An 18,236-nucleotide genomic window follows, 5' to 3' on the forward strand; every position below is an offset into this window, starting at 1 on the left:
TTGATATTAAATGAAATTTTATTGGGCATGAATTGGAGTTCAGTTTTGCGAGTTATGTTTATATTTTCTGTTGTCATCATGTAATTATATAAGTGATTCTAAAATAATAAAATAATATGTGTATTAGCCATGTAGTTCCTGATTTTAACCACTAAGTCGCGCTAAAGTAAAATTATTGAAAATGATAATTCATATTCAACGACAGAATCCAATGTAGACTTTATAAGGATACAACTTTATCTTATGATATTATTCATGTACTTATATATAAAAAACAAACGTGTATGTAGTGTACATGTGAAGAATAACACAATACATTAAATGAAAAATACAAATTCTACTTCAACTTTGATTTTTTTTTTTATCCCAATAGGAAATTCAGATGGAACCAGAATGATATACTTTAAAACATAAGGCATGGGTGTCATTGGTCATTTTTATTCTATACCTTTAGGGGGCACTGCAGATTTTTATAATGTGAATATTTACTTTTGAAAAAAGAGGAAACGTTACTGAGAGCTGATAGTGATCTTCACTTCACTTCACTGATGGAATATTAAATAACCAGAGAAAACAGACAGACAGAGAATCTAATAAAGATTATTTATTTCCAGTGTTTGTTGAGGGAGGCCATTGCACCAATGTTCTGCCGTACACAGACGAGATGTTCAGGGAACAAACATTGTCTCATGCAGTTTCAACCATAACTTTATCCTTCATTTCTTTTCTTCCTTTTTTCTATTTAACTCCTTTTTCTCCCAGGTTTTAAAAGCGCTCATGCATTTGAACTGCACATGAAAAACAAAAAGAGAGAGAGGGAAGAAGAAGCAAACGTAGAACAAAAAAAACAAACAAACACCGACATTCATTTGAATTTAACCAAACAAAACAAAACAGAAATGGGAATGCCTGTGAAACATTTTCCAAATGATCGCTGATTCTGTCGACTGTTGGTGATTTGAAAACAGATTTAAAAACAAAGAGGCACTTTTTTCAGTTTTGAGATAAAAACATTTGTAAAAACTTCATTTTTTTTGGACTACTGTCTAACTTGACAAAGTTTTGGAAATAAAAAGAACTACTGTACCAAGCATTACATACTGCAGTAACAGTACTTTCTTATTGTTTCTCAGTCTTTATTTGATAAAATTATAATAATCATAATAACAACCTTCCAGTCCCTCCAGCTAATATCTGGCTGTTGTGACTGTGTTGTGAAACCCCCCCCACCACAAACTTCCCACAGCACGCAGCTCAGAAAGCAGCCGTCGACGACAGACACAAACTTCAAGTACAGGCAAAAAAAAATAAAAAAAATACAAACAAACAAAAACATTGGTGACAAAATTGTCACAAGCACAACTAGTGTTAGTCCAAAAATGGAGCGAGTAATACATTCTTCATACCGTTTATAATCGGAAGAACTGAACCATAATTTCTTAATAGAGAGGTTTCCTCCTCGGTAAATTACCGTTTTTGTCCACTTCTGTCCCGCTAACGTCTCACGTCAACAACAGAGTCACACATTCTCGCATTAGTAGGGATCGGATATTCTGCAGGACGTCGTAAAAATGTTCCAGTATGGGTCCAAGAAGTCTGCGTCGGCGGAAACTTTCTCTTCAGCATAATTCCAGTAACAATCATGTAAGCCTATATACACAGTCTGTACAATAGATACATAAAGTATACTTCTGTAGAAAAAATATTGTGCAGTAACCTTCGCGAAAAAAGACCACAACATTCGTACATTTTTTTTTTTCTCGCATTCACTCCGTGTCGTCGTTTCACAGATACTGGTAGAACCGCGAGCGGACGACTTGCGCTCCAGAGAGTTTGTGTGGGTGGGTGTCGCCCCCTAGCGAGGCTTTGTTTTTGCCCTGCGGCCCACTTCCGTTGACGTGCTCCCCTGCTGGCGGTGGCAACGGCGGTGCGCCTTGGGTCGGGGAAGGCGGAGGTCTTTCGGGAGCGACCGCCTGAGTTTCCGCGTGGTCCTCCTCGGGGACGGCTTTTGGTGCAACACTCATTTCCGAGAGTCTGCACCGCTCTTTGGAGATCCAGTCCTGGACCGAGAAGTCCTCGGAGGAGCACCGGGGTTTGATGTGGTCCAGAGTGGACAGATCCGCCTCCTGGTCGACCCCGCCCTTCTCCCTCCAGTCGTTAATGACCACGAGCTCTGCAAAGTCTCTCTGCCCGCCCATGGTGTGCCGCCGCCGGATGCTCTTCTTCTTACCGCGAGCTTCTGGAGTACGGTTCTTCTGCGTGAACATATCATCGGCGGACGTTCGTAACCGGCACTTGAACCTCTCTGTGATCTTAAGGTGCCAGGCCGGCTCCTGACGCTCCGACTCGCTGCGCGATGACGAACTGAGGCTGCTTGTGGACCGACCTTTCTTCATCACCTCAAGCACTCGAGACAACCGTGTGGAAGACTCAGCCCTGCCTGTGCTTCGCTCCGCACTCCCAGCCACACCCTCCATCGACGACTCGCTGTCCGTTTTCTGTCTCAGGGACCACCTTCTGGAGAGGGTGTCGCACTCGATCATCCTGTGTGTCGGGAAAAGACGCCGTGCTTCGAGTTTGGGCGTGGTGTTCCCCTCAGGTGCACCACCACCACCACCTCTGGCTTCAGGCTTGTCCTGGTTTTGCTCCGGACAGGGTGTGGACTGACTGTTTCCACCTCCTGGAGCAAAAACCGGGAAGTCGCTCTCACTGTCCGTTTCCATTGGTCGTCCCTCGCTGATGAGCTCGCTGCGTTCATCGTCTGCCTCCTCCCCACCCTGCAGCTCTGGGCTGAGTGCACTGGACTCTGCTCCGGTCAGGAACGTAATGGAGGACGTGGTGGAGTAGTCCGAGGTGATAGAACTTACTTCTGCGCCGGCAGACGCCCCAGCACCTGCTCCCACCCCCATACCTGCTCCTGCAGGCAGGTCAGGTGACGCTCCTGTGGTCCACTTTTTTGGTCTTGACCTTGGCACTGACGCTCCGGAGCTCATGGTCCCGAGATCTGACGTGTTTTCATCCAGCTGAGACGGAGGATCTGACAGTGAGGACTTTCCCTGAGGAGCAGTTTGGTAGTTGATGTTCGGAGAGCCAGAGATCTTTGGGGATGGTGAGGGGGACGGTGACGAATGCCTGGTTGGAATCTTCTCCTTCAGGAATAAAGAGTTCCTGTGGTCCCTCTTGGCTTTCGGCGTAAGCTCCACATTCCTCCCGTTCTCCTTCCTCTCCTCAGTCCGACCCTGCTGCTTCGCGTTGGTGCCAGGGCGAGTCTCGCACTGTGCCTCAACCTGGAGATGATGGTTCTGCTTCTGGCCAGAGATCTCCTTCTTTGGGAACACAGTGTCTAGATCATCATCCGAGCTGCTGGGCTGCGGCTTCTCCTTTGGCTTCTTTCTTTTGCGGTTGGCTGCAGCAAAGATGGAGGAGACCAGGAGGTCTCGGTCCTTCCCTGAGCCCCAGGAACCCTGAGAGTGAAAAAGAACAAGGAAGCCAAAGTGAGGATTTTTGATGCTGGGAATGAAGAGGGAGCGCCACAAAGAAACCACTTCACCCCTGTCTGGAGACATAAACCTGTTCTCCAGCTGCTCCCATGAAGCACCACAAAAAGTGGACAGAGAGAGGAACATTAGCGAGTTTTCATTAAAGGGGGAGCAAATAATTGTTGTTTCCATGCTTGAGTCAAAGCAGCAGTAGCAGCAACAGCAGCATCAACAACATTAGCATCAGCAGTAGCAGGATGGACCTGAAGCTCTGGCACCATGTGGTGATAAAGCTGAAGAGAAGCAGCCACGAATCAGCAGCACAGTTATGGAAGGAAGCTGCGTCTGCTCATCACATAATCATTTTAGTCAAGTATCAGGTCAGAGATAAAATAAATGGTTCGATTAAAGCTTTGTCTGAAAAGATCGTTTCACCCAAAATACACAAAACTTCTTTTCTTACTTTGCCTCCAGAGTTTAAAACATTTTCTCAGGTTTTTAAGATAATATGACAAAATATGGCCATTAAAACTGTAGTACGTATCTTTTACACACACACACAAATGCATGTTGGACAACGCAAACCATTGTCAAATGAGTTCAGCTCGGCTGTGTTTCTCAGTGTGTTGCCCAGTGACATTTCTGGGGCTGCACACAGGAAGTGATTTATTCAATGTCAAGATAGACAGAGGCAACGGCGACACTGAGCTAGTAAAGTGAGACAGCTGCAAACAGGTTGGAGTTTGACTGAAAACACAATAAAACTGTTTCAGAATTTAATTCTACTGAAAAAATGTTTTATGGAAACTAATTGTACATAATTCCTGTTCAGGAACACCTAACAGAGGCAGAATAATAACAACTAACAACAAAAGTTACGCACTGCAGCTTTAATTCTGCTCCCAAATTTAACAGGTGCTTCCCCAGCCAAGTAGAATTTGCATTATCCTATGAAAAGGTCACATAAGCCGTTTCTCAATCCAGGGTCTGGATCCCCCCCGAGTGTGCAGCCCAGGGAGGAGATGACTTCATCCACTGTCTACTCAGGAGGAGACAGAAGCCCTGTGCTGTGTCAAATGAGACGGTCTAACCCTCACAACTCACAGGTTTCCCTACTTCTTCTATTAAATTCCATCAGGCTGTACACCAAGAGGCTAAACACTGCCCTCTACATTTCAAAGTCCTGAATCACAGTTGTCCTAAGTGTTGATTTAAGCTCTAATCAGCAAATAAAATCCCAAAAAATCTGGTATATTTATTTACACATATCTGATGTAAGTTGTAGAAGTACTAGTAGTAGCATTTAGTGATTTTTTTGGTTTGTACCAGTTTATTAGTTTTGATGGAGCCTCCTAATATTTTTAGTTTGTAAATATTTCATGTAATACTGGAGTAAATGTGATGTGATGCGAAATAAGACATTAATTCTACAACAATGGTTTATTAAAGAAGAGGTTTCTTAACTTTAATCCACAAAAAATATACAGCATATAAATTGAATAATATGTAGAATAAGCTGAATTTACTTGGATTTGAAATGATATCTAATTAAATCATGAGTATACCTTATTTTTGTAATTTTCTTATTTTGTAGTTTATTTTTTTTTGGCATTTGTGTTTGGTTTTCAATTATCCAGACTTTTTTTGTACAGAGACACAGCTGGAGTGTTGATGTCATCTTTAAACTCTGCTTATTATTGTTGGCTGATTTGTTTTTAGTATACTTATTGTATTTATTTATGTATTATTTGGATTTATTTATAGTGTCTAGTGTTTCCTCAGATTTTTTTCCATGTAGGATTGACTCTGGCCTTCATGTTTATTCGCTATATTAATTGACACACACACACGTCACTGCACACACAACCTCATGTAGCAGAAACAACGAGTAAGAGAAGGTTTCATCGTCGTAATTTTGGGTGAAATCAACCTTTAAACTGCTCATCTGATCCTGATCTTGACTCGGTAGGTGCAGGCGATCGTTGCCGCTCATCACCTACCTCCGTTCAATCCTACAGAAGCTGAGAGTGTCACCACTGGACACACACACACTCACCTTTGATTTAGCCGAATCACTGGTCGGTGAATCTGGGAAAGAAAAGAGAGAGAAAGGATGACTTACTTACTTTAACAACAACACATGAAAAATGATTCAAGGTAGAAGAGCGTGTTGATGAGAAGGAGCGGGGAAAAGACAGTGGGAAACGGTTTCATGCGGCACACAACGGATACACATGAGCTGGACGTTACACTCAGGTCCACCTCTAGAGGGCGGCAGAGACCTGAACATGGGAGTTTATGAGTGACGCTGAGTGCAACCAGAGCCATGAACTCATGAAAACACAACAAACACGGTCAACATGTGCCATGCAACACAAACATGTGCAAACCCAACTGTCACATTTACGGACGAGAACATCTGAAAACCACGCACAGATGAAAAAATGTGAACATAAACTCCTCACTCGATCTGTTTTTATTCATCCTCTCGTGGAGAAAGACAATGTTTTTTCCAGCTGTTTTCATTTTTCTTGCGCAGCATTTTTTGGTGAATTTCTTCACCGCGTGAAGCAACACTTAATCCTCCAGTTTGTGGTTTTGCTTGGACGTTGAACAGCGAGTGACACACACTCCTCTGTCAGACTGTTTTAAGCGAGTGTTGCAAGGAGAGGACGAAAATGTTCACTGTCTCAACTCCTCAAGGCTACAAAACCCCCCAAAAAACAACATAGCTCTAGTTTATTTATTGTCCATTGTTTCTTGGGCTGATAATAATCTCATGATCTCAGGAATTACTTTCTTTTAAAAGAAGAAATTTGTGACTGGAGTCGAGAATTAGAGGTGAAATATTTTGTCTAAACATTTAACATCGGCACAGGAGAAGTTTTAGAGATTCACGCTAAAGCTGAAAGATTTGGGAAAATACATTTGTGATTAAAATCTTTAATAAGTATAGCTTCAATTTAATATTTACTGTCTATTTACTGTTTATATACAATAGTACGTTTATGTACTGTATATTACTGTTTATATACTATAGTACCGTTTATATACTGTATATCTGTGTTTAATGAAGTCAGTCTTGCATATAGTGACACAAATGTAAAGATTTCTATGTTTGTTGCATATAATTATTTTTTCTCTCTTTATGAGTTCAAGTAAAATTCATTTTCAATAGGTTGTGAATCTCTCGTGTTTCTATTTTCTTGGTTAAATGAAAGTATTTTTCTGATTCTGATACGAGGACGACAACAAATTTACATTTCCACTGAAATTAGAACAATAAAAAAATAGATTAGATAAATAAATTTAGCAGATACCCAACCACGAGGACAGACTGCGCACAGATCACAGCGGCACCGGTCAAGCGGTATGTGGAGGTGACATGAGTTGCCATGACAACAATGACGACGAACGACAACAGCTATGGAAGGAAACCAAAAATATAAATAAATAAATGAGTAAATGAGAAGTGACGGGGGTCACAGAGGGGCTACTACATGGACTACATGAGAAAGAGAGTATCAGTGTGAAAGAAAGCCTATAATCTGTGTATAATCCTGCTTTTTCTCACTGAGAATTTCCTTTTTTGTGTGTTTTTGTTGGTTTATTTTGTGTGACATAGCCAAGCCCCCCTATACACCCCATACAATACAGATGACGGGCACAATATGCAGGTGCACGCGGGGGTGCGACGTAGAAACCATACCGTGCCGTCTCTCCTGTTGTTGCGAGCTTGTAGGACAGTGAGGAGAGACAGCGGAGAGAGACAGCCTTTGAGACAGTAGCACCGGCCTGTGTCAGATAAACCCACAACACTGCACAGTCTCCTGTTTTTCTTTTCTTTTACCCTCTTTATCATCGCCTTCCTTCCTCTCTGTCTGTGTTCGTGCTTAACAGAACTGCGGGTTCCTGCAGACTAGGCAGCTACACTGCGGGCAACAATCCTCCTTCTTCCTACAGTTCCAGCTGTCCATGGCGGACACTATAGAGTCCATCAGTGACATCACGGCGTGATAGACTCCTCCTCCCACTTGGCCTGTGTCAAGATCAGTATGTGTGAATGCTGTGGAAAGCCTTTAGGACACCCGACAGAGCCTCACTAGAGACAGAGGAATCACAGGTCGCCTTTCACTGTAAAAAAACCATCTCTTCTCTGACGTGGGGAAAGAACATGGACGTGTTAGTGCAACAGTTGGCAGGAGGAGGGGAAAAGAAAGTGCGGAGAGGGAAGTGGCACAGCCCGGAGAGCAAGTATCAAGAGGTCTATTAAAGCTGCAGTAAGTGATGTCTTTGTTAGGGTGACTCCCTGTCTGTTGCTGCGTTTTGATGAAGGAACAGCATTTATTTTGATTTTGTGGCTGTAGAATTGTCAGAAAATGTTCAATGAGTGAGTGCTTCTGCCCCTTTTTTCCAAGAACTTTCGATATCTGTCAGTTATTCAACTGTTTAGGAATTACGGTACTGAGACGCTGACGTCACAAACATGTGATGCGCTGGTGAATCTCGCTTGTTCTGCGGATGTTCTAAGGGCTACCGGAATGACAAGTACATGGGCGCAAAGCTCTACTTATCTGCTTTTCAGTCATTTTCTAGATATGGTCTAGAAATAGATATTTTTCAAACAATAGGTTTTTATGGATCGAGTTTGAAATTTCCTACCCAAGTTTGAAGTGGGAAAGTTTATGGATTGATTTTGTGTTCCAGTGATTTTGGACTGTGTCAAACTTCAACAGATTAGCGAGCATTGAATTGGCTAATCCAGAAAACAGGCTGCAGGATATTAGAAAAAGGTTTCTTTTAGATTTAATTGTCCTGAGAGTGAAAATAACAAAAAAAAAGATCACTAACAGCAGCTTTAATCTGTTAGTGAAGTTTTTTGGGGGAACGTTTCACTGAAAGCAAAAAGCAAAAAAAAAAAAGTGACAATTTTTTTGCTTCCTCTAAATGACGCAAATAAATTGTCGGCTCATTTGTGTCTCGCAGCAACAGCTGAAGAAGCAAAAAAAGGCAGGAAAAGCTTGGCCTTAGGGAAGAAGCAGAGACATCTGTCGCGAGTTAAAACACCGCCGCCGGCGTGTCTTTGAGCACAGCACACAGCAGCGACAGGGCAGAGGGAAAAGGTTAGAAACCCACCATGGGGTCGTTCTGCCAACGGCAGCGTGTTACCTGATACTTCACCCTGCGACGCCGCCGTGCGGCCAATGTTGGGGAGCAGGTGGTCGATGTTGGGGATGGGCTGAGACTCCACGGCGCTGTCCTCGTGGCACACAGTCTACGGGGACACAAACGTAGAGCAGTTATCCACTGCGTTTGACCAAAACAGTCAGAATAAATATGTAGTTTGGGCACATTTATGAATTATGTATCCCAAAGATTTGGTCTAAAAAACGGGTGAAACATTTATGTTAAAAGCAAAAATGCACTGAAATTAATTTCTTCTTCACATTTATTGATTTAAAATGCCGTATTTTTTGATTATTTGTTGTGTGAATGAATAAATAAAAATGGTTCAACACATAAAAACACCACAAGCACAGGACATTTGAAAATTTTATCAAATGTCTATTTTTGATTTTAAAAAAGCAATTTAAAACGTTTAGGTCGAAAGTCGCCAAAATTTCCCGATGGTTGCAGTGGCCACGCCCTCTTGAATCCGCAAAAACCTTTCCGCTAACTTCTTGCCTTTTATGTGTTTAGTACAAACTGACGCGTTTTTTTATGTTGGTACGATAAATGCGCTCAGGCTAGCTTGTTCATTTACAAAGGCATGTGCAAATCGCCAAGATGGACGCCAAAAATTTAAAAAATTTAAAATGGCCCGCTTCCTGTTGAGTTGAGGCCTTGGTCCCAACGGACTTTTTTGTTGGTCTTGGGTTATAACAAGTTCCCACCAAGTTTCGTGAAATTCGGTGCAACTTCATTTTTGGCTTGCTCCATCCACGTTTCACATATTCTGAGTTTTGACCGACCTTTAAAGTGACAGTACAAAATTCTAGAATGTTAAATACCCACCACTGGATCTCCGTTTCCATCTTCCGTGAAGAACCAGTCGTACTAAAAGTAAAAACAAAAACATGAAGAATTATGTTTTTTTGTTTTGTTTTATATTCGAGAATCACGATCTACTGCATGTAAAGATCCACTACGCACGTTCTGAATGAGGGTCTCCACGATCTTGTACTGGTCCGGCATGTGGGTCACCATGTGGGTCATGTTGTCCTCGGTGGTGCGGACCAGAGTGGGACCAAAGACGATGGCCAGGTTCCTTGGCTCCATCTAAAGACACAACGTTCAGTCACTCTCAGTCACTTCTGATTCCACAATTAAAACTAATGAAAGGAGAATAATGAAGTTTTTACCTTATTCTTCTCCGAGTTATCCGCCACAGTTTTCAGATGAGCCGAAAGAAACTTGAGGGTCTCGTAGTGATGATCTGGCAGCTCATGGAGCTGTGAGGAGTTATTAAATGTCATTTTTGTGTTTGATTAAAGACTATTTTACAGACGTATAAAAGGGTCACAGGTCTCAAATACATGCTGAGGAGGTGGCTAATGCAGATTATAAGAACAATAAAAGGGGGAAAATCCACATTTTAAAGTCACTCACCAGCCTCTTCAGCACTTTGAGTCTCTCCACTGGATCATATATTCTGTTGGCATCTATGAAATCTGTGTATCGATCTGTGGAGAATAACAAAAAAGAAAGAAGAAAACATGAAAATCAAAGTCTACTCACACCTCAGTTTCTAAATCAATGCAGTCCAAACATACTGTATCTACTGTACCTGTGCAAGAAAGTGTAAGAAGCAGGTTGGGACTTACTTTATTATTTCATTTGGCAACGCACTGTGATTAAACTCTTCTGGGAAGTTTGTGATTTCAATCTATTAAAGTTTACTCTCTTATTTAAAACAATGAAAAGTGCCTCTCTGCTGATGGTGAAAGGAAATGACACATATTTTCTAAAAAAAAGAAAATTGGCAACCAGTCTTAGCTTATTTAAAATATGACATTTTAGATTTATTGCAATCCAACTTTATCTATAAAGCACTTTAAAGACAACACTGGTGGCCAAAGTACAGCTAACGCAGGTCAGATACTGTGAGGGCGAGACCATGAAGACATTTAATTAAAAACAAATAAAAGAGTTTTAAAATCCATCCAGGAAAAACAAACCGGGAGCCAGTTAAAGTGTCGCTAAAACTGGACAAACGTGCTCTGGTTTTTACCAGTACCAGCTCAAAACCGAGTTAAAAGTAAAAGTTAATCCATGGAGGGGTGGATTCATTTTAAATCCACTGAATCCTAGCACATTTTTTTTCACCTATGTCACCAGAGAGGCTCTGTAAAAAATTAATAAAAATCTAATTTGTAGAGGGTTGTTTGTGTGTGTATGTGACACCTTTGGCCACTAGATGGCAGACACAAGCTCATGAAAACAACATCTTACCATTGGTGAATAAGGGATCAGGAAGTTTACGGAAGAACGACTTGAGAAGACTGCTGATCACATTCAGGTCCCTCCATTTCTGTCAAACACAAATAGAAATAAGATTTAGACAAATTCTTGCAAGAAAGAAACATGAGTATTAACCTCCACAGAGTTTGATTTGAAAGCAGCAAAGGAACGGATGACGGGGCACTCACGTCGTCCTGGACGTCGATGTCGTTCATGCCCTTATTGTTGAGCTCGTCCTGCATGTTGGAGATGGCGGCGTTGTTCCCGGGGACGCGGTAGATGCCTGTGTACTCCAGCCCTCTCTCCTCCACCAGCTTACAGCACACATCCACGATCAGAGGCACAAACTAGACGACACAACGGCAACGAGGGAGAGATGATTAGTGAAGAAGATAAGGTGGGTAAAAGTCTAAAAAATATTTAAGTGAAATAAACCAGTAGAGACCTTGTTTGTCTGTGCGGGAGGACAGTCGTCCAGTCTCACACCAAACGTGACGCCGGGAGATGGTTTCTTCTCGAAGGGTTTCCTCATGAGCCCCGGGATTCCCTTCCTCCACGTCCCTTTATCCTTTGGAGGGCTGGTGTCATCTGTGACAAGATTTGAGTGGATTGAACCTATAAAAGCTGGCTGCACAAGCCCCTCCCTGATCCTGCCCCTCCCCCTTCCAAACACCTGTTTCTAACAGTCCAGAACCAGTGAAAAACAGGGAAAGCGACGTGTTTCAAAGTTGTTGTATTTCTAGAACGGTTGATGACATAGATTAAAAGTTTGGTTTGTGAGCGTCAGGATGCTTTCAGGTTTTTTTTTGTCAGAGCTTCTCATCAGGCTGAAGTTCTGTGTATTTTTCGTACCTTTGTGCATGTTCTTCCGCTCCGCCTCAGGTTTAGGCGAGTGTTGACTCGTCGCTTTGGTCTCTCCCTTTCCTCCACGCAGCGTCTGCCTGATGCTCAGCGTCTGGCGAGAGGATCTGGGCGACGGCTCCGTCTTGCTAGCGGTTGGACTGCGTGTGAAGAGAAGACATGGACGTGAATGTGGTCCGAGTCTACGACACAGTACCATACTCTCTCCTTACTCTTCCTCTTACCTCATCAAGGTGTTGTACTCCTTGATCTTCCTGCTGATGAGGTCATGGCTGGTGAAGACCGCATTCTAAAGGAAGGAAAGAAGAGGAGGACACAAAACGACATGAGACACAAAAGATGGTGCCTCGGCAAAGACCATAACTAACTATACGCAACGTGTCTTTACGTAACGTGCTGCAATCAGGTGACACAGACTTAAATTTCTATTAGGGTGAGAAAATTACCATGAAATATCCGCTGTTTCATTTGGGAGTTACTGTAAATTTCAATATCAATGATAATAATTTTACTAATATAGCACATTTAAGTGGAGCTTAAAGATGATCTACATATGTGTAAAAGTCATAAAATCAAACACAGGCAAGAAAATACATGCATAATTCTGACTTCTTTAATCCCATAATTCTGTCTTTAATTTTAGAATTCTGACTTTTTTTAATTTTAGAATTCTGACTTTTTTAATCCCAGAATTATCTGACTTTTTAATCCCAGAAGTCTGACTTTAATCTCACAATTCCATGCCATTTTATTTATTTTTTGCTTTCTTTCAAAAATATTTTTACACATGTCAGTAATACTCTTCCGTACTGATTGTATCATGTACCTAATCCAAATTAGAATTAGTATTAGTTTGACTCTAATCCAGTGTATACGAAGTCAGAGTAATGATCACATCACCATCCTGCCTGAGATGGAACAGACTCATGTTCTCACACGTTACATTTCACAAAGTGTGTCCACACATCAGCACTTTACTGTGACAGAAAAACAGGCTGTGACTTTGAGAGGAAAACAGACAATGGAGCGTTATATTATTCAGTATTTTCACAGGTCATTTTACACAGACAAGTGTTATAACAGAGGATGTTCTCTGGCCCCGAGGCATCTGTCCTCCTGAGGAAAGAAGAACTACACGTGTCCTGCCAAAGAATTATGATACAATATAAAAGTGATCATAAAACTACAGAATTACTGCCTTATTGTATTTGCAGGGGCCACAGTTTTCTACTCCTGAGTTACGGTGCTGGACAAGTGTTTCTGCAGAAGATTATGATGTCACAGTGAGGTTGACATTATGGCCTTTGGGATATAACACTTCACTGCGTACTAATTTTTACTTCAAAATCCATGAATCTCTGAGTCGTTTGTGCCTGAAATATCACATTCATGAGAACAGGGGAGACAAAAAATTGAAAATAGAAAGACTCCAGGTGCTGTTTTCACTGTCGCAGGCATAAAAATCAATAGATTGAAATAGCACTCAGGGACAAAGCTGGAAATGTTGACATTATAAAAAGCAAATATTGAGTTTACTTGAATTTACTTTTAAGCATCTTGTCTAATTGAAATTGTAGTGTTGCATCTCTTATTAACCTTTTACTATACATTTTTATAAAAATATCTCTTTTATAGTCCTTAGACGCACTTTTAATTGCATTTTATTTGATTTAATTATTGCTAAACTCTTCCTACCTCCCCGTCCAGGTTACTGTTCTCCTGTATGACCCTGATCCAGGCCAGCATGTCCTCCCTGTCCTCGGCCTGGAACAGGTACTCGCAGTCGGACGTGGTGAGCCGCAGCACGTTCTTCCTCTTGGTGTCGCTGTAGGAGATGTCAATGAGACAGGCTTTGATGCTGATGGGCAGCGGCTCGTCCGCTGTCTGGCAGTTGGTGTGAGCCTGGCCATCCCTCCTGTCCTTGTACAGGCAGAGGTAGTTGCCCCGCAGCACTGCGAACATCTGCTTCCATTGTCGTGTGCCGCCAACCACACGCTACAGAGACATTAATTCAAAATAATACTGACTTTAATCTCAGAATTCTCAGATTTTTTTTTAAATCAAATAATTATGACTTTTTTAATCCCAGAATTCTGACTTTTATCTCAGAATTCTGACTGTTTTAATACCAGAATTATGTGACTTTTTAAAACCCAGAATTCTGTGACTTTTTAAACCCAGAATTCTGACTTTAACCTCAAAATTCATGCTGTTTTATTTTTTTTTGCTTTCTTTCAAAAATCTTTTTATACGTATACTCTTCTGTACCCATTGAATCTCATACCTAATCCACATTAGAATTAGTATTAGTTTGACTCTAATCCAGTGTATAAGAAGTCTGAGTTATGATCATATCCTCATCCTGCCTGAGGTGGAACAGACTCATGTTCCCACATGTTTAATTTCACAATCCTCTTCCATGATTAGCAGCTACCATGGAAACAAAAACCCCACCACTCACTTCTGCTTCAGTGAGCCATAATTCACATGAAGTTATCATGAGCCACAGGAGTCAGGTGGGTTCAATAATATGGTGTGAGTGACTGTACATGATTCTGTACCTTTCCCTTGTCTGTGTTCAGCTGCTTGAACTGCAGCAAACCCTCTTTGGTGGCGTCACAGAAGACGTCTGAGGACGAATCTCTCCTGGATCCGGAGTCTTCTGAGGACCGGTCCACTGCCTGTGTCACCAGATCAGGGAAAATTAGGAAAATGACCACCAGAAACACAGTCACAGGTTTCAGAAAATCGTTCCAATATCTTTCCAATAAGAATTTGTATAAAACAAGGGTTTTACTAAGGTCAGTGTCACGTGTGAATCAATCATTAATCCTAAAATCCTGGTGTTTTTTTTTTTTTTTTAAAGCTGTCGTTAGGTAACACAGCCAACACTACAGACTTCTGTGGAAGCTCTTTTATGATCTGGGTGTGACCTACATGAATTTTTAAAGATACAATAAACTTAAACCATAAACTCACCTTCCTCAGACTTTTTAGACCAGGTATTAAAGACCTCCTAAATAGAAGGGAGAGAGAATAATACATAAATAAAAAAAACACCTTAAATTAAGTGTATTTCCACCCCAACAACTGATTCTGATTTCTGAGCAAACGCACCCTCGGTTCTCCTCTCTGTAATTATCCAGACCCTCGTCGCACGATTTGGACCGCTCTGATTTGGGACCAGAATCTGACTCAATAATCGTGAGGTGAAGAGAATCTACGAAGGACAAAGTCAAATTGTAATCAAATGGGAAAGAGCCCAAAAACATCACAATGTATATACGGAAGAGTATCAGTGACACATATGAAAAGATTCTTTGAAAGAAAGTAAAAAAAAACAACAAAACAGCATGACGATGATTTCTCTGAGATTAAAGTCAGAATTATGAGAAAATAGTTCTGATTTAAATTTCAGAGAATTCTGACTTTATCTCAGAATTTTGACTTTTTCTTTAATCTCAGAATTCTGACTGTAATCTCAGAATTTTGACTTTTTCTTTAATCTCAGAATTCTGACTGTAATCTTAGAGAATTTTGACTTTTTCTTTAATCTCAGAATTCTGACTGTAATCTTAGAGAATTTGGACTTTTTCTTTAATCTCAGAATTCTAACTTTAATCTCAGAATTTTGACTTTTTCTTTAATCTCAGAATTCTGACTGTAATATCAGAATTTTGACTTTTTCTTTAATCTCAGAATTCTGACTGTAATTTGAGAGAATTTGGACTTTTTCTCTAATCTCAGAATTCTAACTTTAATCTCAGAATTTTGACTTTTTCTTTAATCTCAGAATTTTGACTTTTCCTTCTCAGAATTCTGACTTTTTCCTTGGAATTCATGTTGTTTAATGTTTGTTTTACCTTCTTTCAAAAAATCTTCATAAAAGTGTCACTAATCCTCTTCCGTATGTATCATCATTTACTTTAAAATAAAGAAATCACCTTGGTCATGTGAAAGGTGTCGCCGGAAGAGTGGTGACGGTGACGGAGGACTGGGCGGGACGGTGGTGATGATGATGGGAGTCGTGGAAATGAGAGCAGAGGCAGGAATGTGGACGCTGTCCTGGTCAAGGCTGGGACTCGAAGGTTCATCTGAGGAGACAGAAGAGGACGAATATTATTATACAAAATAAAGACCAAATAAAGGGGCCAATTTTTGTCCAGAAAATTACAAACAATTCCTTCACTGTAAGACTTGATATCCTTGAATTTATAGTGGTTAAGTGCAGCATAAAAACATCACAAACATCACATCACACAATAATCATGTGAGCAGACAGCTGTAAAAGTGCCGTGATAAGAGTGCAGGGAACAGAGACGCAGTCAAAACGCTATGAAGATATGAGTTTCTGTGTTGATAAAATGGTTCTCTGTCGGCAAACATGACATCATCATCATCACAGACGTTGTGTGTGTCATCGCAACGTCTGATATGCTGTATCAGCAGGAGAACGAGCCAGAAAAACAAATTAACAGTCGCTCACAAGTGGGAACAAATATGATACGGGAAATGAATCATATCTGTGTATAATATATCTTATGTTATTTTTGTTTTTATAGTATGGCTGTTAATTTTACCCATGTTTTATGTTACGGAAGAGGATTAGGGCCACATTTAAATAAAACATTTAAAAAAAAAAAAACAGAATTCTGACTTTAATCTTAATTTTGAGATTAATTCAGAGTTTAGACCCAGAATTCTTTTTTTTCTCAGAAAACAGCAGTAGCTGAATACATGAAATCTCTCTCCCCACCAACTTAAAAAAACAACAACCTCCCACCTCCCTTGGTACGTAATCTTAATTTCTGCCAAGTCAAGCAAATTCCTCTCTGATTTAATCACTTGTTTGTATGTCTATCCCCCTCTTTCAGTTTCTGGGAAGTCTTATTTGGCGGCAACCAGTGATGTCTGACACGTACAGTGACTCAGCTTTATACACACAAGAATGAATTTAACACAAAAGCTACACATTTAGGCAAATGTGATTTGAATATAACACCACCGTCAGGCCAAAAATTACAAAACAAATACTATCAAGTCTTCCTTGGAATTAGTTGCAATTAGTCCTTTTTTTTCTTTTTTTTTTTTTACCATTTTTGGACTTAAATTTAAAATATGGATGAGAACTGCATGTACAGGAATATAGAGACAGGCATTTGTAAATCCTTGCTTGTTATTTATGTTTTTGTATCTGTTTTGATGCCATTTTAAAAGCAAGCTATAAGAACATTTTTTACATTTTATAACCATTTTGCATTATTTTATTCTGCTTTTTCCACCCACATCTGACCTTATTATTCATGTCAAATACTGTATGTTTTGTCATGATAACACCATGTTTTTAGATGATATTTGCATTATTATTTTTTTGTGCAGTGTCACATACCAAATATGACAGCATCTGGTGGAGAGTAGTAAAAATGATCAATTCCAAGGCAAAAGCCCAGATTGACACCCAGATATAATAAAATGCATGTATTATACTTGAATGGACATTTTTGGAGCTCAACAGTATGAGTGTAACACTTGTTTGTACACAGTGTATTTCAGCTTCAATGTAGGAGCTGAGCTGGAAATAACAAGATCAAATAAAAACACATCTTGCCAAAATTCATGCCATGCGCATGAAAACAGCTAAATTCACCGGCAGTACAACAAAAACTGGGAAGTGCACTGATAAAATCTAAACTATATCTCAGCGCTTTGTATATGTTTGTGTATACGGGGGAATAATGAGGACACAATTAACCCCAGCAGACGGAGGGACGACGTCAAACACACACACACACAAGCTGCTCTCATTGGCTGTTTATGAGTCACTAATAGAGACACAGAGCGAGGATGTGAGTATTTGTTTGATGCTAAGTTGGCACAGATGTCGAACAACTCCAGTTTCAACCCGGCACGCTCGGCTCTACCGCGCTGAATCCATGAAAAAAAAAAGTCTGGAGAACAGAGCAGAAACATACAGCAGATTGAAAAAATATGGATTTCTTACCTCATCGTAAACTCGAGGCGACGTGACATTTTGCATGGAGTGCAAGCAGCAGCGCTGCTCTGTTCCCCGAGTACAAAATGTTTGGCGGACGCAGCACTTGTTCCACTTACTGTGGAATGATCTTCTACTACGGAGTGTAATTAAAGCCAATTGGTGCATGTATGCTGTTATTTCTCTGTTATGTCACAGCACATTAGGGTGATGTTGTAAGGTTTCTCTTGATGTAAAAACACTGAGGCGGGGGGGTGGCTGTGTATCATATGACTGTGCCAAAACGTGTGGTTTGAACACATCCCGCTCATAGACACACACCTGACACAGCGAGTCACAGGGAACTTGTGTATATACTGTATGTTGTGAAACTGTAACTACTCCTTGTTGTATTTTTCATTTAATCCACTCCTACTCCAACAAAACTTGTGGGGGAATTTCCC

General features: G+C 40.7%; 2 protein-coding genes across 7 annotated transcripts in view; both read right to left on the reverse strand.

Annotated features, from left to right (window-relative positions):
* Positions 1 to 18,236, reverse strand: part of apodb (apolipoprotein Db) — a 313,363-nt gene that overhangs the window by 4,169 nt on the left and 290,958 nt on the right. The window lies entirely within an intron of this gene.
* Positions 590 to 18,236, reverse strand: part of LOC131470795 (rho GTPase-activating protein 21-B) — an 87,915-nt gene continuing 70,268 nt past the window's right edge. For all 5 annotated transcript variants that reach the window (XM_058646811.1, XM_058646802.1, XM_058646793.1 and 2 more), the window contains 17 exons: positions 15,746 to 15,895; positions 14,919 to 15,021; positions 14,781 to 14,817; positions 14,363 to 14,482; positions 13,497 to 13,796; positions 12,026 to 12,090; positions 11,793 to 11,941; positions 11,386 to 11,528; positions 11,129 to 11,287; positions 10,932 to 11,010; positions 10,089 to 10,162; positions 9,842 to 9,931; positions 9,633 to 9,758; positions 9,495 to 9,536; positions 8,649 to 8,754; positions 5,536 to 5,567; positions 590 to 3,464 (listed from right to left, as the gene is read on the reverse strand). In XM_058646811.1, the coding sequence (XP_058502794.1) occupies positions 1,785 to 3,464; positions 5,536 to 5,567; positions 8,649 to 8,754; positions 9,495 to 9,536; positions 9,633 to 9,758; positions 9,842 to 9,931; positions 10,089 to 10,162; positions 10,932 to 11,010; positions 11,129 to 11,287; positions 11,386 to 11,528; positions 11,793 to 11,941; positions 12,026 to 12,090; positions 13,497 to 13,796; positions 14,363 to 14,482; positions 14,781 to 14,817; positions 14,919 to 15,021; positions 15,746 to 15,895 (3,455 nt within the window). In that variant the 3' untranslated portion in view covers positions 590 to 1,784. The remainder of the gene's footprint in view (positions 3,465 to 5,535; positions 5,568 to 8,648; positions 8,755 to 9,494; positions 9,537 to 9,632; positions 9,759 to 9,841; positions 9,932 to 10,088; positions 10,163 to 10,931; positions 11,011 to 11,128; positions 11,288 to 11,385; positions 11,529 to 11,792; positions 11,942 to 12,025; positions 12,091 to 13,496; positions 13,797 to 14,362; positions 14,483 to 14,780; positions 14,818 to 14,918; positions 15,022 to 15,745; positions 15,896 to 18,236) is intronic.

This window comes from Solea solea, chromosome 1 (assembly GCF_958295425.1).
Source record: "Solea solea chromosome 1, fSolSol10.1, whole genome shotgun sequence".
Lineage (NCBI taxonomy): Eukaryota > Metazoa > Chordata > Actinopteri > Pleuronectiformes > Soleidae > Solea > Solea solea.